The sequence below is a fragment of the Chlorocebus sabaeus genome, chromosome 19, assembly GCF_047675955.1.
Source record: "Chlorocebus sabaeus isolate Y175 chromosome 19, mChlSab1.0.hap1, whole genome shotgun sequence".
Classification (NCBI taxonomy): Eukaryota; Metazoa; Chordata; class Mammalia; order Primates; family Cercopithecidae; genus Chlorocebus; species Chlorocebus sabaeus.
The window spans coordinates 27842326-27864784 of record NC_132922.1 but is presented as its reverse complement, the minus strand read 5'-3'; the positions used below and the strand labels follow the sequence as shown (position 1 = coordinate 27864784).

The 22459-nt window shown below is 53.3% G+C and overlaps 5 protein-coding genes and 1 pseudogene across 13 annotated transcripts in view; 3 read left to right on the top strand and 3 right to left on the bottom strand.

Moving 5' to 3' along the window:
- The first annotated feature begins 433 nt into the window (after positions 1-433).
- LOC140709182 (putative POM121-like protein 1-like) lies at positions 434-2801 on the top strand. The gene is made up of 2 exons (XM_073007116.1): positions 434-2464; positions 2563-2801. The coding sequence occupies exons 1-2, from the start codon at positions 481-483 to the stop codon at positions 2799-2801; spliced, it is 2223 nt and encodes a 740-aa protein (XP_072863217.1). The 5' UTR covers positions 434-480.
- Positions 2802-2880: 79 nt separating this feature from the next.
- On the top strand, positions 2881-5481 carry LOC140709204 (putative POM121-like protein 1-like). Its single transcript, XM_073007133.1, is given in 4 exon segments — positions 2881-4293; positions 4295-4369; positions 4372-4648; positions 4651-5481. Coding segments are annotated over 4 exon segments (2397 nt in total). The 5' UTR covers positions 2881-2904; the 3' UTR covers positions 5307-5481.
- Positions 5482-10128: 4647 nt separating this feature from the next.
- Positions 10129-13657, bottom strand: LOC140709128 (uncharacterized). The gene is made up of 3 exons (XM_073006953.1): positions 12772-13657; positions 11719-11824; positions 10129-11253 (listed from the first exon to the last, which is right to left on the bottom strand). Exons 1-3 carry the CDS (start codon positions 13403-13405, stop codon positions 11217-11219), a joined length of 777 nt encoding a protein of 258 aa, XP_072863054.1. The 5' UTR covers positions 13406-13657; the 3' UTR covers positions 10129-11216.
- LOC140709129 (uncharacterized) lies at positions 13548-14438 on the bottom strand (annotated as a pseudogene).
- A 2208-nt stretch (positions 14439-16646) lies between these two features.
- On the bottom strand, positions 16647-20921 carry LOC103223049 (small ribosomal subunit protein eS10-like). Its single transcript, XM_007975166.3, has 2 exons — positions 20393-20921; positions 16647-20087 (listed from the first exon to the last, which is right to left on the bottom strand). Exons 1-2 carry the CDS (start codon positions 20509-20511, stop codon positions 19709-19711), a joined length of 498 nt encoding a protein of 165 aa, XP_007973357.3. The 5' UTR covers positions 20512-20921; the 3' UTR covers positions 16647-19708.
- Positions 20922-21046: 125 nt separating this feature from the next.
- SPECC1L (sperm antigen with calponin homology and coiled-coil domains 1 like) overlaps positions 21047-22459 on the top strand; it is a 143171-nt gene continuing 141758 nt past the window's right edge. For 4 of the 9 annotated variants that reach the window (XR_012089524.1, XM_037994803.2, XM_037994805.2 and 1 more), the window contains exon 1: positions 21060-21198. The gene's annotated coding sequence lies outside the window, so the exon portion shown is untranslated. Of the gene's footprint in view, positions 21199-21488; positions 21814-22459 lie in introns of those variants that run through there. The other 5 variants (XM_037994800.2, XM_037994798.2, XM_037994802.2 and 2 more) reach the window with 3 other exon arrangements.

Here is a 22459-nt window from a genome sequence, read left to right as displayed (position 1 = left end):
CAGTAGGGCTCAGTTGCCTGGAGCCCGTTCAGCCCATCCCCCAGTTCACTTTGTTTGTGGGATCTCCCCGTTGCTCCTGTCCCTGGACGGAGTGGCAGGCCATCCAACAAGCATCCAGACACTTGGCATCAGTGGTGTCAAGACAACTCCAAGAAGGTTTTCCGTGATCCTTCAAGCCCTGCGTTCCTTCCTGGTGATCCTGCCTTCAATTTGATTGTACAGGTACCACAGCAAGCCAGTGCTGTGTGCTCCAAATTCCAGGGCGTCCTGCAGCTCAGCCCCTGCACTGAGCACAAGGAATCTCTGTGGGGCCAGGAGCAGGGAGTCACCCCTTTGGGGCCCACAACACCCGGCTGTCCCCAGACTCGTGTCCAGGGAAGATCCTGTTAAGGGGACCTCAAGGAGAGCGGGGCAGGGATGCCTGAGCAGGACAAGGACCCCAGAGTCCAAGAGAATCCTGATGACCAGAGAAGGGTCCCCATGGTCACCGGGGATGCACGGTCTGCATTTCAGCCCCTGCGGGACAATGGAGGCCTCTCTCCCTTTGTGCCCAGGCCTGGGCCACTGCAGAGAGACCTCCATGCCCAGAGGTCAGAAGTCAGATATAACCAGAGATCCCAGACCTCCTGGACGAGCTCGTGCACCAAACAAAATGCCATCTCGAGCTCCTACAGCTCCACGGGAGGCTTCCCGTGGCTAAAGCAGACGAGGATGGGGGAGCCAGCCTTATCCCACTGTCAGCTGACCCTCAGTTCCTCAAAGACAGTGAGTGAGGCCAGGCCTCAGGCTGTCCCTTCGGGTCACACCCAGTGTGAAAAGGCAGCGGATACAACACCAGGGCAGACACTCACCCCCAGGACTGGCTCCCCCAGATCCCAGGCCTCTAAGTCCGGTAGACGCAAGTTTCCCCTGCTGCCACGCAGGCGAGGGGAGCCTCTGATGCTGCCACCTCCCTTAGAGCTGGGGATCCGGGTCACTGCTGAAGACCTGGACCTGGAGAAGGAGGCGGCGTTCCAGTGCATCAACAGTGTACTGCGGGGTGAGGCCAAGGCCATCTGGGACTGCAGACCCTCACAGCCTTCCCACACTTTGTCCTCACTTGCAACAGGGACTTGTGGTCTGTTTGCTGTTTCTAAAGCACCCAGGATGGATGCACAGCAGGAGAGAGACAAGTCCCAAGACTCCCGGGGCCCAGTGGCTCCCCTAGCATCTGCTGCAGAGGCTCCCTCTACAGCTCCTGTGTCTGGGAAGAAACACAGACCATCAGGCCCCCTATTCTCCTTCTCAGATCCCCTTCCTGCCACCTCTTCCCACTCCCAGGACTCAGCCCAGGTCACCTCGCTGATTCCTGCCCCCTTGCCAGCTGCAAGCATGGATGGGGGCATGAGAAGAGCAAGGCCTGGCACTTCTGCTCCTGCAGCTGCTGCAGCGGCCCCTCCCCCCTCCACTTTGACCCCCACGTCAGGGTCCCTACTGAGTGGACTGGATGGAGGCCCTTCACATTTCCGGGCCTCAACCACAGCTGCAGCAGGTGCCCAGAGGTCAGAAGTCAGATATAACCAGAGATCCCAGACCTCCTGCATGAGCTCGTGTCTCAAACGACATGCCATCTCGAGCTCCTACAGCTCCATGGAAGGCTTCCCGTGGCTAAAGCGGAGGAGGATGGGGGAGCCAGCCTCATCCCACTGCCAGCTGACCCTCAGTTCCTCAAAGACAGTGAGTGAGGGCAGGCCTCAGGCTGCCTCTTCGGGTCACACCCAGTGTAAAAAGGTGGCAGATACAGCACCAGGGCAGACATTCGCCCCGAGGACTGGCTCCCACAGATCACAGGCCTCGAGGCCCCGTAAATGCAAGTTTCCCCTGCTGCCACGCAGGCGAAGGGCGCCAGGCCCCCTGTTCTTCTTCTCACATCCCCTTCCTGCCACCTCTTCCCACTCCCAGGACTCAGCCCAGGTCACCTCGCTGATTCCTGCCCCCTTGCCAGCTGCAAGCATGGATGGGGGCATGAGAAGAGCAAGGCCTGGCACTTCTGCTCCTGCAGCTGCTGCAGCGGCCCCTCCCCCCTCCACTTTGACCCCCACGTCAGGGTCCCTACTGAGTGGACTGGATGGAGGCCCTTCACATTTCCGGGCCTCAACCACAGCTGCAGCAGGTGCCCAGAGGTCAGAAGTCAGATATAACCAGAGATCCCAGACCTCCTGGACGAGCTCGTGTCTCAAACGACATGCCATCTCGAGCTCCTACAGCTCCATGGAAGGCTTCCCGTGGCCAAAGCGGAGGAGGATGGGGGAGCCAGCCTCATCCCACTGCCAGCTGACCCTCAGTTCCTCAAAGACAGTGAGTGAGGGCAGGCCTCAGGCTGCCTCTTCGGGTCACACCCAGTGTAAAAAGGTGGCAGATACAGCACCAGGGCAGACATTCGCCCCGAGGACTGGCTCCCCCAGATCACAGGCCTCTAGGCCCCGTAAATGCAAGTTTCCCCTGCTGCCACGCAGGCGAAGGGCGCCAGGCCCCCTGTTCTTCTTCTCACATCCCCTTCCTGCCACCTCTTCCCACTCCCAGGACTCAGCCCAGATCACCTCGCTGATTCCTGCCCCCTTGCCAGCTGCAAGCATGGATGGGGGCATGAGAAGAGCAAGGCCTGGCACTTCTGCTCCTGCAGCTGCTGCAGCGGCCCCTCCCCCCTCCACTTTGACCCCCACGTCAGGGTCCCTACTGAGTGGACTGGATGGAGGCCCTTCACATTTCCGGGCCTCAACCACAGCTGCAGCAGGTGCCCAGAGGTCAGAAGTCAGATATAACCAGAGATCCCAGACCTCCTGGACGAGCTCGTGTCTCAAACGACATGCCATCTCGAGCTCCTACAGCTCCATGGAAGGCTTCCCGTGGCCAAAGCGGAGGAGGATGGGGGAGCCAGCCTCATCCCACTGCCAGCTGACCCTCAGTTCCTCAAAGACAGTGAGTGAGGGCAGGCCTCAGGCTGCCTCTTCGGGTCACACCCAGTGTAAAAAGGTGGCAGATACAGCACCAGGGCAGACATTCGCCCCGAGGACTGGCTCCCCCAGATCCCAGGCCTCTAGGCCCCGTAAACGCAAGTTTCCCCTGCTGCCACGCAGGCGAAGGGCGCCAGGCCGCCTGTTCTTCTTCTCACATCCCCTTCCTGCCACCTCTTCCCACTCCCAGGACTCAGCCCAGGTCACCTCGCTGATTCCTGCCCCCTTGCCAGCTGCAAGCATGGATGGGGGCATGAGAAGAGCAAGGCCTGGCACTTCTGCTCCTGCAGCTGCTGCAGCGGCCCCTCCCCCCTCCACTTTGACCCCCACGTCAGGGTCCCTACTGAGTGGACTGGATGGAGGCCCTTCACATTTCCGGGCCTCAACCACAGCTGCAGCAGGTGCCCAGAGGTCAGAAGTCAGATATAACCAGAGATCCCAGACCTCCTGGATGAGCTCGTGTCTCAAACGACATGCCATCTCGAGCTCCTACAGCTCCATGGAAGGCTTCCCGTGGCCAAAGCGGAGGAGGATGGGGGAGCCAGCCTCATCCCACTGTCAGCTGACCCTCAGTTCCTCAAAGACAGTGAGTGAGGCCAGGCCTCAGGCTGTCCCTTCGGGTCACACCCAGTGTGAAAAGGCAGCAGATACAACACCAGGGCAGACACTCACCCCCAGGACTGGCTCCCCCAGATCCCAGGCCTCTAGGCCCCGTAGACGCAAGTTTCCCCTGCTCCCACGCAGGCGAGGGGAGCCTCTGATGCTGCCACCTCCCTTAGAGCTGGGGTTCCGGGTCACTGCTGAAGACCTGGACCTGGAGAAGGAGGCAGCGTTCCAGTGCATCAACAGTGTACTACGGGGTGAGGCCAAGGCCATCTGGGACTGCAGACCCTCACGGCCTTCCCACACTTTGTCCTCACTTGCAACAGGGACTTGTAGTCTGTTTGCTGTTTCTAAAGCACCCAGGATGGATGCACAGCAGGAGAGAGACAAGTCCCAAGACTCCCGGGGCCCAGTGGCTCCCCTAGCATCTGCTGCAGAGGCTCCCTCTACAGCTCCTGTGTCTGGGAAGAAACACAGACCACCAGGCCCCCTGTTCTCCTTCTCAGATCCCCTTCCTGCCACCTCTTCCCACTCCGAGGACTCAGCCCAGATCACCTCGCTGATTCCTGCCCCCTTGCCAGCTGCAAGCATGGATGGGGGCATGAGAAGAGCAAGGCCTGGCACTTCTGCTCCTGCAGCTGCTGCAGCGGCCCCTCCCCCCTCCACTTTGACCCCCACGTCAGGGTCCCTACTGAGTGGACTGGATGGAGGCCCTTCACATTTCCGGGCCTCAACCACAGCTGCAGCAGGTGCCCAGAGGTCAGAAGTCAGATATAACCAGAGATCCCAGACCTCCTGGACGAGCTCGTGCACCAAACGAAATGCCATCTCGAGCTCCTACAGCTCCACGGGAGGCTTCCCGTGGCTAAAGCGGAGGAGGATGGGGGAGCCAGCCTCATCCCACTGTCAGCTGACCCTCAGTACCTCAAAGACAGTGAGTGAGGGCAGGCCTCAAGCTGCCTCTTCGGGTCACACCCAGTGTGAAAAGGTGGCAGATACAGCACCAGGGCAGACATTCGCCCCGAGGACTGGCTCCCCCAGATCCCAGGCCTCTAGCCCCGTAGACGCAAGTTTCCCCTGCTCCCACGCAGGCGAGGGGAGCCTCTGATGCTGCCACCTCCCTTAGAGCTGGGATTCCGGGTCACTGCTGAAGATCTGGACCTGGAGAAGGAGGCGGCGTTCCAGTGCATCAACAGTGTACTGCGGGATGAGGCCAAGGCTATCTGGGACTGCAGACCCTCACGGCCTTCCCACACTTTGTCTTCACTTGCAACAGGGGCTTCTGGTCTACCTGCTGTTTCTAAAGCACCCAATATGGATGCACAGCAGGAGAGACACAAGTCCCAAGACTCCCAGGGCCCAGTGGCTCCCCTAGCATCTGCTGCAGAGGCTCCCTCTACAGCTCCTGTGTCTGGGAAGAAGCACAGACCACCAGGCCCCCTGTTCTTCTTCTCAGATCCCCTTCCTGCCACCTCTTCCCACTCCCAGGACTCAGCCCAGGTCACCTCGCTGATTCCTGCCCCCTTGCCAGCTGCAAGCATGGAGGGCAGCATGAGAAGCCCAAGGCCTGGCACTTCTGGAGCCAGTTCCAGCCCTGCAGCCACGCCCACGGGCTTTGGGAGCAGAGATCCAGCCCCAGCTCTGAGTTCCTTCAGAAGAAAACAGGTAAAGAGAAAGGCCCCGAGCACCACCCATGGCAATGGGGCATGAGGGGGCCTGAACACCAGGGGGCCCCCCAGGCTGAGCACATCCATGGTGACTGCGGGAACTGGCACAGGGAGCAACTCTGTTGGGTGGCACTTTTGTCTTTACTTTCCATCACATCCCTGGGGGACCATTTAAGCAGACACCTCCAGTTGCAAGTCAGGGACCCAGTGCCACTGCAAACAAGGCAGGCTGCATGTGCAAGTCTGGGCCAGCCTCTGACCCTAGCCACCCCACTTTCCGCGTGGGCACAGCAATGAGGGACCTGGCCTCTAAGGCTCCCTCGTGCGCTGTCAGGGTTTCTACTGGACACAGGTCCAAAGGACCATCGTCCAGCTCATCCTTCTCCATGTTGGGCTTTTGAGCCCGTCATAAATTCCTTGCCTAGAGTGAGGTCCAGAAGAGTTTTCTCCTTCCAGTATTTTTGTAGTTTCGTATCTTAACATTCAAGTCTTGGATCTATCTCGAGGTGATTTTTGTATATGCTGAGAGACAAGGGTCCGGGTTCATTCTTCTGCATGTGGCTGCCCAACCCTCCCAGTACCATTCATTGAAGAGGGTGTCCTTTCCCCCGTGTGTGTTTCTGTCGGCTCTGTCAAAGATCAACTGGCTGTGAACATGTGGCTGTGTTTCTGGGTTCTCTCATCTGTCCCATTGATCTAAGTGTCTAGTTTTATGCTAGGATTATACTATTTTGGTGACTACGCACTTGTCAAACATTTTGTAGTTGTAATTTGCAGTGTAATGGGATGCCTCTAGTTTTGCTGTTTTTGCTGAGGATGACTTTGGGTCTTTGAGCTCTTTTTTTTTTAGTCCTTTTTTGTGAATTTTAGGACTTTCCAATTCTGTGAGTGGTGACATTGGTATTTTGGTAGGGGTTGTATTGAATCTCTAGACTGCTTGGGGCAGTGTGGTCATTTTAATGCTATGAATTCCTACCATGAGCATGAAATGATTGTCCATTTCTTTCTCTCCTCTTAAACATTTTCTCAGTGTTTTGTAGTTTTCCTTGTAGAAATCTTTCACCTCCTTGGTAAAATTTTTTCTGTGGCATACATTTTTCCATTTTGTTGCTATTGTAAATGGGATTGCCTTCTTAATTCTTTCCCAACCACACCATTATTGGTGTATAGAAATGCTGCTGATTTTTGCTGTTGTTGTTGTTGTTGTTGATTCTATATCCTGCAAATAGCTGTATTAATTTATTTATCAGGTCTAGGAGTTTTCTGGTGGAGCCTTTACATGTTTCTAGATCTAAATCACATCTTCATCAGACAAAGATAATTTGATGTCCTCTTTTCCATTGTGGATGCCTTTTACTGTTTTCTCTTGCCTGCTTGTGTAATGTCAAATAGGAGTGGTGAGAACTGGCATCCTCATCTTGTTCCTGTTTACAGAGGAAAATGCTTTCAACTTTTCCCCATTGTGTAATAGGTTAGCTATGGCTTTGCCATATACAGCTTTTATTGTTTTCATGTATTTTTTTTTTAATTTTTGTTTTTTGAGACAGAGTCTCACTCTTGCTACCCAGGCTAAAGTGCAGTGGCATTATTTCGGCTCACTGCAAGCTCCACCTCTGTGGTTCACCCATTCTCCTGCCTCAGCCTTCTGAGTAGCTGGGATTACAGGCGCCCGCCACCACACCAGGCTAATTTTTGTACTTTTAGTAGAGATGGGGTTTCACCACGTTGGCCAGGTTAGTCTCAAACTCCTGACCTCAGGTGATCTACCCACCTCAGCCTCCCAAAGTGTTGGGATTACCGGCATGAGGCACTGTGCCCAGCCCGGCCATTTTCAGGTATGTTTCTTCTATGCCTAGTTTGTTTGTTCCTTCTTTCAAGCCCATCTCCAGTCCAGGGCAGCTCCCCTGTAAGCTGGGTGAGCTACTGAAGCCAAGGCGGGAGGCGGCTGACAATACCTATGGCCCATGCAGAGGTGGTGGAAAGGCTGGACTCAGCAGCAACACCAAATCCCGGACCAAGCAGAAACCACCCAAGACTGAAGGGCTCGTGCCAGAGCGGTGGCCACAGGTAAGAACCCAGGCCCAGGCTGTGTGTGGTGGGAGTCCTCCCTGTCCCAGGGCTCAGCACAGCAAAGGAAGACCAGCTGGGTCACCCTGGAGGCCATCTGTCCCTGTCCCACCTGCAGAGTCAGAACAGCCTCTCCCCAGTGGGGATCGTCTTTCTCTGCCAAAGCAACAGTGGTCCCTGCCCCAACCAGACTGCCCCACTCCGTGGAGTTACGGCTGCTGCTCCAGTGTCCTAACGCTGCCCAGCTGGCACTGCCTGTGCTCACCCGCACCCCTCAGGCCGGCCTTCCCTGCAGCCTGGGCTTAGCCACCTTGGCCTGATTGAGCATTGAGGCCTCCTGGGCACCCAGCCCCATCACTGCACCTGCTGCTTCCAGCCCCACCTCACCGGCTCAGGGGTTCTTCCCAGTGGCGCTGATCATGAAATCAACATGCACGCAAGTTGTCTCAGGGAACTTTATTGAAAGTGTTGGCAGTTCTTTCCCCCACGGCGGTATGTAGGTGGCTGAGCTCAGATTGCAGCAGCTAAGACACCAGCCATTGACCGAGAGAAAGCCAGGCTGCTTCAAACCCAGGGCCCGAGGCAAAAAAGCATCACTTCTGGTCAGGGAGTCTTGAAGCCATGCCTTGTGGGAGGTCACACTGGCATCTAGGCCTTTGCCTGCATTGCAGAAGGAGAGCCGGGTCCCCTCCTGGAGAATGCTGCATTCCCCAGTCCCGTACCAGTTTTACCACCACACAGGCTTTTGAGGCAGGAGCTGTTGACCCAAAGCGACCATCAGCTCTGGGGCCCTGTGGGAGAGGAGCACTTTTAGAACATGGAAAAGTGTGGTCATCCCATCATTAGACAGCACACATCCTACATAAATAAAAAGTCGCACGGGGAAGGAGGTTGGGGAGGGAACAAAAAATTGGTAGAGACACTGATAGATTGGTTTTCAGTTTCAAGGCGACAGATGCACATCATGAGACCAGAGGAGACCGAGACAAGGGCTGGATTTGGTTTTTCTAAGAAAGATGTGTTTCCTTGCAGGGCTGGATGGCCACTGAGACAGAGATGGAAGCCAGGACAGGGGAGCTCACAGGGCCCAGACAGGTACAGAGAGCAGAGGCTCCTCTTCTGTCCTCACCACCCATGAGGGTGACACTGCTTGCAAATGGTGGCCGTGCTCTCCCAGCAAGAAAAAAGCACAACAAAATCCACACCGCACACAGACACAGACAGAAAACCTTCAAATGACCCTGACTCTGTTTTCTGCTCCCTGCCTCACCAGGTCCACAAGCAGAGAGGAGTGTCAAGTGCACGGCCCCGCTGTCAGCCTCCCCGATGAGCTGCAGGCTCAGCAGGAGCTGCCCATTGACACACAGGGGAAACCCACTGCTTTCACCTTGGGAGCGGTCGCCAGACAGAGCCACACTGGGTGCTGGTGTCATCCAGGGACCCCACACACTCTCTTGAATTCGATCCTGCTTCCCTCTGGGCAGCTGCATCTTTTCCACCTGCAGGACCATCTGGAAACTCGGCTCTGCTCTCCCTTCTCTCCTCTCCCTGCCCCAAACCCCTCTTTCTAAAAAAGTGATGCAGTGTTCATGGGGTTATTTCTTGAAAATACTTGGCGGCCTCCATGCTTCCGTTTTCCTTGAGCCAGGTGGTCATGAGGATTTACAAAGAATGCCTGGGCTCCCCCGCAGGTGCCGGCAGAGGGGGTAGCGATTGGTCCTGTGCCTCCACCTGCTCTGGGAGGGAATCTTCCATCTCTAGGGCTGGCCCCTTCCTAACCCTCCACGTATCCTGTTCTCCAGAGACTTTGGAACCCCACTCCTAAGAGCAGTGGGGCCAGGCGCTTAGAGGAAGAGCAAATGCTGCCAGGACACGGATTATCCCCAGAGTACATTCCAGCATTGTATTAGGTATCTGGATCTGTTAGGAAAAAAAAAAAAATTAGAAACTATGCATAACACTTGAAAATATTCAAGTATCAAAAGCTTATTTAGGTTGAAAGTTTTAAAACAAGTCATCAACAAGCTGCTACCAAGTGGAGACTTTTACAAAAGTTGAGCGAGTCTGCTGAGCTGAGAGGACAGAAATGAAGTCACCTGTGCTGGGGCAGGGGCAGGGACACCTGGGGCAGGGAGTGTGTGGGCAGAGAGAAACCAGAGAAGTCCAGGTCTGTGGAAGCCAAACAGGAGAGCGTGCGCTGGAAGGGCGGTCAGGATCAGGGGACGAGGTCGCTCTCCCTGGAGAACGAACCCTAAAGTGCGTAGCCTGGGACTCCCTCCCTGGGGGTCCTGTCCCCCAACATTTCACAGCCTGCCTGGAGCTGCCTTCCAAGGAGGACAAACATGGCAACAAGAGACCCATTTCTGCACAACAATCCTTCTGGAAAGAAAAAGAAGCCAAGAATGGAGTCAAAACGCTACCCAGTGCTGACTAAGCCTCTCAAACCCTGTTCTAAATGGAGTGTGGTTTCTAAGTTAGGGAAATGGAAGAGGCCCCACCCACACAGGGACAGGGCCATGGCCCCACAGGATGAAGCAGCAGCATTTATTCAAGATACAACAGTGAGGGAATCTGATCACGTTCCCTTCTCCCTTGAGAGGGCGTATCTTGACAAGTGATCCAGTAGAAACCTTTTAAACTCTGTAAGTTCTTAAAAACCACTGTCTTCACCCTGTCTCCCAGGGCCAGGCCTGGACTCTCAGATGCACTGGCTTGGCACGCCCTCAGGTGGCCACATAAAAAAAAAACACAATCTGAGGGCAGCCTGGGATTTTCAGACTTGGGCGGGATCTGCCCAGGCCAAATGTCCTTCTGCTTTGGGCCGCTGTCTCTTGGCAGATGGCCTGACACTGAGGCCCAAGGATGCCTCAGAAAATCTTGATTCCCACTCTATGGATGGCCTGATTAGCCAGAGGTTTCCAGGCTGTCTGTCCACCTCCTGGAGATGGACTGGGGCCTTTAGACTTCAGTGGAGAGGAGGATGCTCTGTCTCTTGCTGTCCGGGGCAGGGATGGTCTCCAGCTGCAGGAAGTACAGCAGCACCTGGACCTGCCCGGGCAGAGTGGGGAAGAGGAGAGCAGCTCAGAGGGGGGCTCACAGCTGCTGGTGGGGAGGTCTTTGGGGCCTAAGCCTCCAAGTCCACCTCAGGTGCTGGAAACCCCTGCTGGTGTCATGAACCCCCTTACAGTGAGACGGGGGTGGGGTGGGGTCCTGACAAGGCATGACTTCGTAGGGGGGTGTATATTTTAGAGATGCACAGGGCCTTGCTCTATCCCCCAGGCTGGAGTGCAGTGGCTCCATCATGGATCTCTGCAGCCTCTAACTCCTGGGCTCAAGCGATCCTCCTGTGTCAGCCTCCTAGGTAGCTAGGACTACAGGTGTGTGCCACAATGCCTGGCTAATTTTTCTTTGTATTTTTTCTAGAGATGGGGATTGCTACATTGCCCAGACTGGTCTCAAACACCTGGGTTCGGTTATCCTGCCTTGGCCTCCCAAAGATTACAGGCATGAGCCACCACACCCGAACACTTGAGGTGATTTTAAGCTTCCAGCAAAGTGCACCAGCAGGACCAGGAGGTGGCCTGGGCCCCCCCACGTCACTCCCATCCATGCAGACCTAGGCAAGTCCCTCTCTCTGGATCTCTGCCACCACTACATACAATGCAAGTAGAAAGATGGGCAGGACTGGGGGTGGAGAAGGTAGAGGCCACGTCTGTCAGGCTGGGTGGGCTGGAGCCTCTCTTCCCATACCTGGGACATGATCTCCAAGGATCAGCTGTCAGTCATGATGATGGGCTGGCTTGGATTGGCAGGGAGCTTGCTCTCCTTCTCGGAGGGATGGAGCAGTGTAGGGCCAAAGACAGCAGTGAGGTTGTACAGGGACATCTTATTGACTGCCTCCTTCTCTGCCATACTGTAGAGGACTGAAACAGTGGGTGCTGTTTCAATACCACCACCGAGAGAGACAGAGGGGCTGTGCCATGCTGGAGTCCTCAGGAAGGGAGTGACCTCACCCCTGGCTATGCTGCAAGCTGACTCCAGCCCTGGTACTTCCAAGTCTCAGCGGCCCAGGAAAAAGGGCCAGCTCTGGGCTGGTGGGGAGGTCTCCTCTATGATGTGACTGGGAGGGAAGAGGGTGGTTCAAGTGCACTGCTGGCCATGACCAAAGCTCTGAGTTCTTTGTTAAGACCACAGTGCAGAGGGAGGAGGGTGGCAAAGAGGAGAGGCAGGGGCAGGGGTGGCAGTGCTGCTAGTCCTTAGAGGCAGTAAGTGACTGCAGAGAGGGGTCGGGGGAAAAGGTCCTCAGTCTGGAGGTCTGGTGGGAGCAGAGGGGCACCCCATGGCCTGGAGACCTGGAGCCCCCCGCAGCCATGGGAGAGCTGGGCTACCTTTTCAGGTGGTCCAGAAGGAAAAGAAAGGTGAGCAGGTTGGCCTCCGGCAGGGACAGCAGCAGGTTGAGCATGCAGCTCTCCTTTGCAACTGGGTCTGAAAGAGCTGCAGGAGGCGATGGGTTACTCTTCTGTGTCATAACCAGCCAGAGACCTCTCCCGAGGTGGTCACATGGAGCACCTGGGACATGAGTCTCTGCACAGTTTAGGCTCGTCATCATCCCCACACCCACAGCGCTGGCTCCCAGTGAGGACCCTGTGAGGGGCACCTGTGTGGGATGTGAACCACCTGAACATCTTTTCTCTACCTCACAGGGGTCAGCAGCACCCAGCAAACAGCAGCAGGAGGAGCCGTGAGAACAGCCGCTCATGGGCAGAGCTGCCCTTGGGCAACTCCTGCCACCACCCCCTCCCCAGGGGAGCCCAATGCAGGCAAGGCTCAGTGTGGAATGAAACAGGGGAGTGAGGGACACAAGGAGGTGGGAAGTGGGAGGGGGCCCCAGCCCCACCAAGTACGCAGAGACCCCCTCATCGTCCTGGACACCACAGGGCCACCTGCATGCTGGGAAAGCAGGTCTTCTGTGCATGGGCCTGGGGGAAGACCTGCCCTAAGGGTCATGTGGAGACGACAGGTGCTGCACGTGTCAGCGCCCGCTTTAGACATCAGCCTGCAGGTTGACTAAGGGTCAGGCCATGTTTGAACCCATGCTTGACTGGACCAGGACCCGTGGCTAGAGCACTTGGTCACCAGTGTTTAGCCCTGGTCTGCAGGAAGGAGGACAGCAGACTTTAGGACCCCACAGCACGGCAGTGCTGACCATTTCACCCTCTTGGTCTCCTTGAGGAATAGGGACGGGGAGCCCTCTGGGGATGGGCGAGGTCTTCCAGGACAGGCTTGATTTTGGTCCCCTGTTTTCTGAGGTTGGGTTAAAACACTGACCATGGCAGAGGGGGCACAGCTCGGGTTCCCACACATCACTTTTCACAGCCTCCAAGGGCAGCAGTGCACGTGGAGGAGACGTTTCCCATGAGGCCAAGGCCTCCAGTGCTCACCAATGCCCTCGGCGAAGTTGGGGTAGAACGCGTCGGTGAAGAGGGGCTCGGGCAGCTCACGGAAGTACAGCTTCAGCGTGCCTGCGATGGCGTTCACGTCCATCTTGCTCATCATCACCGACACGTCCTTGTTATCTGGAAAGAGCACGGAAATGCAGCGGCCTCCTTCAGGATCCCGAGTGAGTCTCCCACCACCCCTGCCTTGGCTAAAGCACCGTCCCTGCCACGCAGACCACTGTGCGGGTCCCTCCTGGGCTTTGAGCAGCTCATCTGACCCCTCCCAAGAGCTGTGCGTGGTTCTGTGTCTGCAGAGTTGATGGGGGTGCGTGGGCATTCCCATTCCTCTCCCCTGCTTATTCCGAGGTGACGGCCAGGAGGAGGCCAGCACGGCAGGACACAGCGCCTGTGTGGGAATCGGGTGACTCTGCCCTGTACATAGCAACCACCCCTGCACCAGTGTCTTCTGATGGCAGGAAGGCTGTGGGAGAATCTGATTGGTTTCAGTGTTTGAACCGGTGTCTTCCTTTGGACCCAATTGGTCACTGGTGCTTACATCCTCACCACAGGCCAGGTCTATTCTGGGCCCCCAGAGTGAGCTGAAACTACCACAGGCCCTCCCAGGGGTGCTGGGCATTCTAGGGGTCCTGGTCAGGGTCGGTGGTGAGTGCTGCACAGAAGGGTCTGCAGGCACAAAATCCTGTTGCTTTGAAGATGCTGGAAAGGACCCTCTGGGGTCTCAGTGCCCTCCCCTGGCATTTGAGGCAGGTCTGGGTCCTTCAAAGCCTGTGAGGGTTTGTGAGATGGAGGTGGAGATGCTGCAGCCCCGGCCTGAGCTGGGTCCCATCAGTGCCCTCTTCGCACCGCATCCTCACACAGGGCAGTGGACAGACCACACTGAGTCCTGGGCTTCCACCTCCTGTCCACCCCCAAGGCAGGAAGGCCAAGGCCCCACGGAAGCCCCTGGTTCACCCCAGCAAGTGGCATGAGTGGGTACGATGGTGTAAAAACTGGCTTCTATAGAAGCTTTTTCTACAACTCTTGTTTTCTCTTTTTTAAAAATAATAAAACAGTAAATGAAGAAAAGACACAGAGAAGGATGTGACATGCCCGGGCCATGGAGCGCTCTGAGATCACATCGTGGACACCACCGCCCACACCTCCATCCTGTCCTGCGCAGGCCGACACTCACTGACGTCGAAGGCTGCCGTCAGTGCTTGGATGTCCGTGGCCACTCCAGACACGCGGTAGATGCCCACGTCCTCCATGCCTCGGCGCTCAATCTCCTCCATGTGCTGGCGTACAATGTAGGGCACCTTGGACCTCTGTCTCCTGCGGGAGGAGGAAATGTTCTCAGTGTCCTGACAGCCCTTCTTGGGCCACAACACAGGAGGCCTGCCCCCTCTCTGCATACCTGGAGGTGGGGTGAGGACGGTGACAAAGGCGCCCAGGTCTGGGGCTGCACACAGAGCCTTCTGCATGTCTGTGCTCCCTCTGCAAGCCCTGTCCTCATTGCATGTACTTTCTCAGGAACCTGTCAAGCAGCTAGAACCCCTGAGAGTCACACATGATCTTTGTGGGAAGGTCAGGAGGCCTGTCTAAGTAAAGTCAGCACAGAAAGGGCATCTGATAGATTCCAGGCCTGGGGTTAGCAGCCTGTGCCCTCAGCTGGGAGATCAGACCCAGTGTTGGTCCTGCCACCCACGTGCTGTGTGAGAGGAGAATCCCTGACCCCTGCCCTGGGCCTGGGCCTTAACACACATCCGAGGAATGAATGAAGGGTTGCCTCAGCACCAGTGCTCCAAGTCCTGTGATGCTACGTGCTTTTCTCCTCTGAGTCTTAGCAATGAACAATTCCAATACTGCCACACAGGACACTAGAGTAAGAATACTTCAAAGTAAGTGCTGTGCTGAGGCCTTAAATTTACTTTTGTTTTGCAACTAGATTTACCAGCACATCAAAGCTGCTTCTCAAGCCACCCTCATTAGCAGTGGTTATTTGGGGGAGCTACTGCTGGAGTCCTCACTGCTCATGCCCAGAGCCCTCCCAGAGTGCTACGCAAGTGGCTGCCGTGCAGCTGAGGGTGGGACGTGCTGTTTAGACACAGAAAGGAGTGCAGGGTATGATTGATGGAGGCCCCAGCCTACATGACCGGCAAGTTCAGGGACCCAACTGGATTCCATCCTGGGGAAGCAAATGAATTCTCAGAGGAAGTGGTCTGTGTCTGCAAGAACTGCTCTCAAACCCAACAGGCTTCTCTTGGCAACTGACTCATAACAAAGGGTTCAAGATCATTTGAAAAAAAAAAAGGGGGGGGAGCCAGGAGGCAGTGGGTCCTGGAAAAGTAAATTGTTTATTTTACAGTAAGAAAGTGATTAAATATATATATTTTTTACAATGGTGGAAAATTAGAAGTGATTGTGAAAATGATGTCTACCCATGTTGCTGATGAGTAGGATGTGATTTGGCTCTTTAGGAAAGTGAATTTGTAGAACTTAAGAATATTGATTTATAAAGGGCATGGCCTTTGACCCAGTCCATCTTATGCAAATCTGGATGCCATAAATAATATTTAAAAATAAAAGTATTGGGGTGGAGGTTGCAGTGAGCAGAGATCACGCCACTACACTCCAGCCTGGTCGACAGAGTGAGACTCTGTCTCAAAACAAACAAACAAACAAAAATAAAGAAGTCATTCCCAATGTTGCTCATCAGATTATGACCATAAATATCCAGGATCAGACTAATGGCTAAAGAGACGGTGACGCATCAACACCAGGCAGAGAACAAAGCAGATTTTTTTTTTTTTGGAGAGCCTCTAGGAACTTGAAAAATATATATGCCACACTCTTAAGACTCGGTGGTTCTTAATCAGGGGTGTTCATTAAAATGCTGGAAAGCTGAAAAGACTTCCAGGTCCCATCCAAGGAGATTTTGCTTCTGATTGACTGGCTAGTGGCCTGGCCGTTGGTATTTTGAAAAAGCCCTCCAAGTGATTCTTTTACTTACACCCCAGATAGAAAACCCCAAATTAAAAGTGGAAAAAAACCAGACACCAAATGGCATTTAAATAAATGTCAACTTTAATGCCACAAAGCATCTGATTGCATGTGGAGAGAAAGAGAAGGAAAGAGGGGGCCGGGCGCGGTGGCTCAAGCCTGTAATCCCAGCACTTTGGGAGGCCGAGACGGGCGGATCACAAGGTCAGGAGATCGAGACCATCCTGGCTAACACAGTGAAACCCCGTCTCTACTAAAAAATACAAAAAACTAGCCGGGCGTGGTGGCGGCGCCTGTAGTCCCAGCTACTCGGGAGGCTGAGGCAGGAGAATGGCATAAACCCGGGAGGCAGAGCTTGCAGTGAGCTGAGATCCGGCCACTGCACTCCAGCCTGGGTGACAGAGCCAGACTCCGTCTCAAAAAAAAAAAAAAAAAAAAAAAAAAAAAAAAAAAAGAAGGAAAGAGGGTGCTATATCTGGATAACTTAGAAATGTGCTCCCCTAGCAAGATATCTACCAAAATTAGAACCATATTTGAGGATGCTGGTACTGCGAGCAATATATAAATGATGCATGTAATGCCATTTAATATGATTGTATTTTTAAAAATGAGTTGAGTGGTGTTTTCTAGCTGTCAGTTTTTCCAAATATCAATATAGAAATTAGTCTTCTGCAGCTGCAGAGGCAATTCAGTTTCCAGCTTGCTTGCATGTGGCCTGGAGCCATAACGTGGCCCAGATCATCTCTGATCCACCCCTCCCACAACCACCAAAGCCAGTGACAACCGAATGCCTTGGACCATCTGGTGAGAGATGTAGCTGCAGTAAGAGTCCTGCTGTGAAGTGACAAGAGACTCAAGGCCTAGTTTTGACTTACTGTTAACTTGCTGACACTGCATACTTCCTAAGTGATCTTGGGTGAATCCTTTCACCTCTCTGAAGTTCACTATGAAATGAGAGGTCAATGGTCAAACTTAAACACCTTCAGATGTTGGGTAATATCAGTGAGTAAAATGGACCAGGCACAGCACAAAGCAGAAGGGTGCAGACTGTGGCAAGTTGAAAACTTATGCCTCTGTAAAGGGGGCAGCCACCACTCAGTTCCTGCAGATTACTCTAACTTTGCTAAGGACAGTTGCCCAGGTAGTGCACTACAGAAGGGTAACACTTTAGAGGGGGTGTCATTTGCATCATAGATGCAAAATTCACAGGTGAAGACTGATGTAGTTTGTCCCTAAAGTTTTGCTTTGATTTGCAGATATTTATCCATGGCAGTTTCCTGGAAGATGTCTATAGAAGATTTTGAGGAATGGGCACCTTGTAATTTGCTATTAAACTAAACCCCAAGGGCCCATTATAAGCCAGCACGGTCCTAGGGATTCCACACTCATTCAGTTCCTTTTCATCATAGGAGGTGGGTATTTTAATATCAGGTCCACTATAAGAGGTGGAGGCCGGGCATGGTGGCTCATGCCTGTAATCCCAGCACTTTGGGAGGCCTACGTGGGCAGATCACTGGAGCCCAAGAGTTTAAGACCAGCCTGGGCAACATGGTGAAACTCTACCTCTACAACACATAAAACAATTATCCGGGCTTGGTGGCATGTCCCTGTAGTCCCAGCTACTCGGGAGGCTGAGGTGGGAGGATTACTTGAGCCCGGGAAGTCAAGGCTGCAGTGAGCTCAGATTGCACAACTATACTCCAGTTTAGGCCACAGAGCAAGACCTTGTCTCAAAAAATAAAACAAAACAATAGAAAGAAAGAGAAAGGAACAGATCAATATGTACAATAAAGTACCATTTGTATTTTTTTAAAAAAGCAAAAGAACATATTTATTTGGATATTTGTTTATATTCATAAACTATCTCTAGAAAGATACCAAGAAACTGAATATATTTGGTTGCATCTGAGAAACTACAGGAATAGGGATGGGGTTGAGATGGCGCCTTCTGAATTTTGAAATATAAAAATGTGTTGTCTATTTAGAAATAAATGGGCCAGGCGTGGTGGCTAGGCCAGGTGCGGTGGCTCTCGCCTGTAATCCCAGCACTTTGGGAGGCCAAGACTGGCGGATCACTTGAGGTCAGGAGTTTGAGACCAGCCTGGCCAACATGATGAAACTCAGTCTCTACTAAAAATATAAAAATGGCCAGGCGTAGTGGCTCACCTCTGTAATCCTAGCACTTTGGGAGGCTGAGGCAGGAGGATTACCTGAGGTCAAGAGTTTGAGACCAGCGTGACCAACATGGAGAACGCCCATCTCTACTAAAAATATAAAATTAGCCTGGTATAGTGGTGCATGCCTGTAATCCCAGCTACTCATGAGGCTGAGGCAGGAGAATTGCTTGAACCCGGGAGGTGGAGGTTGTGGTGAGCCGAGATTGTACCATTGTACTCCAGCCTGGGCAATAAAAGCGAAACTCTGTCTCAAAAAAAACACAAAAAAAACAAAACAAACAAACAAACCCACAATATTAGCTGGGTGTGGTGGCGGGTGCCTGTAATTCCAGCTATTCCAGAGGCTGAGGCATAAGAATCGCTTGAACCTGGGAGGCGGAGGTCACAGTGAGCCAAGATCAGGCCACTGCACTCTAGCCTGGGCAACAGAGTGAGGCTCAATCTCAAAAAAAATGATAAATAAATATTATTAAGACAAAAATCATGATGACATTACATAAACCAGGTTATGCCAGCCAGTGATTTTTGAAAATATCAAAACAGTTTTATAGAAAAACATAACTTCAGGCCAGGTGAGGTGGCTAACGCCTGTAATCCCAGCACTTTGGGAGGACGAGGTTGGCGGATCACCTGACCTCAGGAGTTCGAGACCAGCCTGGCCAACATAGTAAAACCCCAACTCTACTAAAAATACAAAAATTAGCTGGGTGTGGTGGCTCACGCTTGTAATCCCAGTTACTCAGGAGCCTGAGGTAGGAGAAGCACTTGAACCTGGGAGGCGGAGGTTGCGGTGAGCCGAGATCGCGTGACTGCAGTAGAGCCTGGGCAACAGAGAAATTCTGTATCAAAAGAAGAATATAACTTCAAAAAAAATGAAGTAGGAAGAAACAGAAAAGTTTGTCTAGATCTAGAACCATTAAAGGAATTGAAGGTTTATTTTAAAATCTGTATCCCATCCCTTCAAAAATCTCACAAAAAACAAAACCAAAGAAAAGCACCTGGCCCAGATGATTTTATAGACAAGCCCAGCAAACATTAAAAACAACATGAAGTTTTTATCTTTTACATAATTTTTTTAAATTAATTAATTAATTAATTTTTGAGATGAAGTCTCACTCTGTATCTCAGACTGGAGTGCAGCGGCATGATCGCGGCTCTCCGCAACCTCCACTTCGGAGGTTCAAGCGATTCTCCTGCCTCAGCCTCCAGAGTAGCTGGGATTACAGGTGCACCCGGCTAATTTTTTGTATTTTTAGTAGAGATGGGGTTTCACCATGTTGGCCAGGCTATTCTTGAACTCCTGACCTCAGGTAATCTGCCCACCTCAGCCTCCCAAACTGCTAGAATTACAAGCATGAACCACAGCCTACATCATCTTTCAGAAAAAGAAGCAAATGGAATTCTCCCCAACTCATTGTGAATTTAGTATAGGCTTAATACCAAACCAGACATCAATAGTACAAGGAGGTAAAAGTATAGACTAACTTCTTATGGACATATATGCAAAAATGCTAAATAAAATATTAGCAAATAATCCAGCAATGGATTAAACATGTATCACGACCACGTTGTGGTTTTTCTAGGAAACTAAGATGATGTAATAAAAGAAAAAACTATTAAAGTAGTACAAACTATCAAAGGAAAAAAACCTGTATGATCATTGCAACGGGGTCATTTGCGACATCATATAATTTTTTTTCTTTTTTTTTTTTTAAAGTTTTTTGACTGTAAGTTTATTCAATGCAAAATAATCCTTTTCAATTTTACTGAGGTGGCTGACTGCGTCCACGACCAAATCCGCCTGTAAACTGGAATTCGGTTGTTGACCCAGTCCCAGCCTGGGTTTTCTTGTCCGCACGAGGAGGCACAGCACTCCCTCTGTATGTATCTCTGTCGGCTTCCCCTCTCGTGAGTCTTGCAGGTCGCTCACCCTTCAGACCTTTAGGACTAGGCCTGCCAGTCCCTGGACGGCTGCAGTGTAGGGTGGCAGGCACAATCTCCGGGGGCAGATGAAGATAATCACGAAGATACTGGATACCCTCATTGATAAGGTACCAGTAGAAATGTCTCCAGGCAAACTGTTCCTTCATGTAGTAGCCTCTGGACTTGAAAGACTGCATGGCCTTCATGACATGAACGTTGAGCACATTCTTTTTTTTTTTTTTGAGATGAGTCTCACTGTGTAGCCCAGTCTGGAGTGCAGGGGTGCGATGTTGGCTCACTGCAACCTCCGCCCCCCAGGTTCAAGCAATTTTTCTGCCTCAGCCTCCCGACTAGCTGGGATTACAGGTGTCTGCCACTGCCTCCAGCTAATATTTTTGTATTTTTAGTGGACACGGGGTTTCATCATCTTGGCCAGGCTGGTCTTGAACTCCTGACCTCGTGACCCGCCCACCTCGGCCTCCCAAAGTGCTGGGATTACAGGCGTGAGCCACCGCGCCTGGCCGGGCACATTCTTATCTGCCGGTTCCAGGTGCTTAGGCAGGTGGACATCCTTCTTGACCACGGTGACTTCCTCCTTAAAAAGGAGTTCATAAATGGCAAGCCTCTTCTTAGGCATAAGCATTCTGGGGAGGAGCAGTCGCTAAGGCAGCAGGGTGGCCCGGATGGGGGCCGATGGAACTCGAACTCTACCAGAATTTCTTTAATATTATATATATTTATATTGCTCACTTATTTGTCTGTTCCTTATGTACCCGGAGCGCCAGTAGGACAGGGCTTTGTGTTTTCCTCACCACTGTCTGGCTCATGCCTAGGACAGTCCTTGGCACACGGTAAACACGCTGAGGAGCGCCTCTGGGACTTGCTGACTCTGAGCATCATTCCGCAGGGTCTAGTGGGGCCTCTGAAGCGACCGGTCTTGCCAGGCTCCAGCCCAAGACCTGACGCATGCGCACCGGCTGGCCGGCTATTTTTTTTTTTTTTTTCCTTGAGCGACCGAGTAGCAGGGCGCCTGCGCGACCCAGTGCCGGAGGAATGCGAGCTAGAGATTGGGGAGACAGTAGCGCCTGCGCAGTGAAGGAATGTGGGCGGGGCCCACACGGCGCCTGCGCAGGCGGCCGCAGGCCCGCTGGGCGCGAAGGGGCGGGCCAAGGGCGGGGGCCGCGAGGGAGGCAGGGCGGGCCCGGCGAGTGGCGCCGCGGGGTTGGCTGCTGCCCTGAGGCCGAACTCAACGGGTCTCTGCTGAGCCACCGGGTGAGCTCTCCGCCCAGCCCAACCAGGAGCTTGCGAGGGAGCGATGCGGTGCCGCGCGGTAAGAGTCACGGCCGGGTTCCCGCAGTGTTCGCTGGCGGGTTGGTTTATCGCCTCAGCGCCGCCCGCGCGGCCGCGCCCGGGCGTCCCCGCAGACCCCGGCAGGCCCCGCGCCTGCGCCGTCCCTACTCCTGGGCCCCTCCAGTGTGTCCCGCGCCTGCGCCTTTCTGTTCCCGCGCCGTCCTCATTCTGGGCTCTGGGGTTCTTGGGACTACCCGCAGCCTTCGCCGCGCATACCCACGGGCCTCCGTCCGTTGGTGTTGGGGTTCAGCTGGTTCTGCGACCCTGCTTGCGGCTCGTCTGTGTGCGGACAGGTCGGGTGCGACCCTCGTGCTGGCCTTTCGGGCGCTACAGGAAAAAGGCTGGGGCTGCCGCCCCATCTCCTGGGTCCCCTGCCTGGGGCGGGGACGGCGTTATTCAGTGGCCCCAAGGGCGAAGCGCGGGCAGCAGGGGCCGCGGGCGGCGGACCCCAGGCCTGCTGCGGGTGCTGCTTCTGCTGTGGCCGGCGCCCCAGGCGGACGGAACGTCCTTTCTTCTTGAGAGGAGGTTAATTGCATCAGGTTGGATATGAATAATCCGGTGCCTGGCTGAGGAATTTTGCGTTTCCAGGAATTTGGTAATTGTAGTACTTTAAGTAGTTAAGTCTAAGACATCATAGTCACCCGGCACGTTGGGCAAGCTGTCCTGGAGATGACGAAAAGAAATCAGTTTCCAGTAGTTTTAGCACATTTACAGAACACGCAAAAATTCTGTGATCATTCAAATGCAGGGAACCTTGATTTGTTGATGTCCTTGATCATTTGTCCCAAGTACAGGAAGGGCGAGGAAAAGGTTCCCGTGAATACTGCCCAGGTGATTTCAGGGAACAGTGTTTTCTTTTGTCCAAAGAGCCTCTTAAGCCATTGATATATTTCCCAAGCTCATAACAGATACAAGCCTTTAAAAAATGACGATTGATCTAACCCAGTAGGACACATCTTGCGATGAAATCAGAGCTATAGGCTTTGTAGACAACAGCAGTCATTTCTGGTGGCTTCGGGGAGTAGAGGGGGACTGCAGTTTTGCCAATGTAGGTGATACCAGAGGGACTTTAGTAATTTTTTCTTCATAATTAAAAGCCAAGTCAGGCGCGGTGCCTCACGCCTGTAATCCCAGCACTTCCGGAGGCGGGGGCCAGCGAATCACCTGAAGTCAGGAGATCAAGACCAGCCTGACCAACATGGTGAAATCCTGTCTCTACTAAAAATACAAAAATTACCCGG

Coding starts and splice junctions, on each gene's coding strand:
- LOC140709182 (XM_073007116.1), top strand. CDS start 481: ATGGTCACCGGGGATGCACGGTCTGCATTTCAGCCCCTGCGGGACAAT. Junction 2,465..2,562: donor ATCACAGGCCTCTAGGCCCC/GTAAATGCAAGT, acceptor TCCCACTCCCAG/GACTCAGCCCAGATCACCTC.
- LOC103223049 (XM_007975166.3), bottom strand. CDS start 20,511: ATGCTTATGCCTAAGAAGAGGCTTGCCATTTATGAACTCCTTTTTAAG. Junction 20,088..20,392: donor CCGGCAGATAAGAATGTGCC/CGGCCAGGCGCG, acceptor AAAGAATGTGCT/CAACGTTCATGTCATGAAGG.
- LOC140709128 (XM_073006953.1), bottom strand. CDS start 13,405: ATGCCCAGCACCCCTGGGAGGGCCTGTGGTAGTTTCAGCTCACTCTGG. Junction 11,825..12,771: donor CAACTTCGCCGAGGGCATTG/GTGAGCACTGGA, acceptor CGCCTCCTGCAG/CTCTTTCAGACCCAGTTGCA. Junction 11,254..11,718: donor CTTCTGGACCACCTGAAAAG/GTAGCCCAGCTC, acceptor CCACTGTTTCAG/TCCTCTACAGTATGGCAGAG.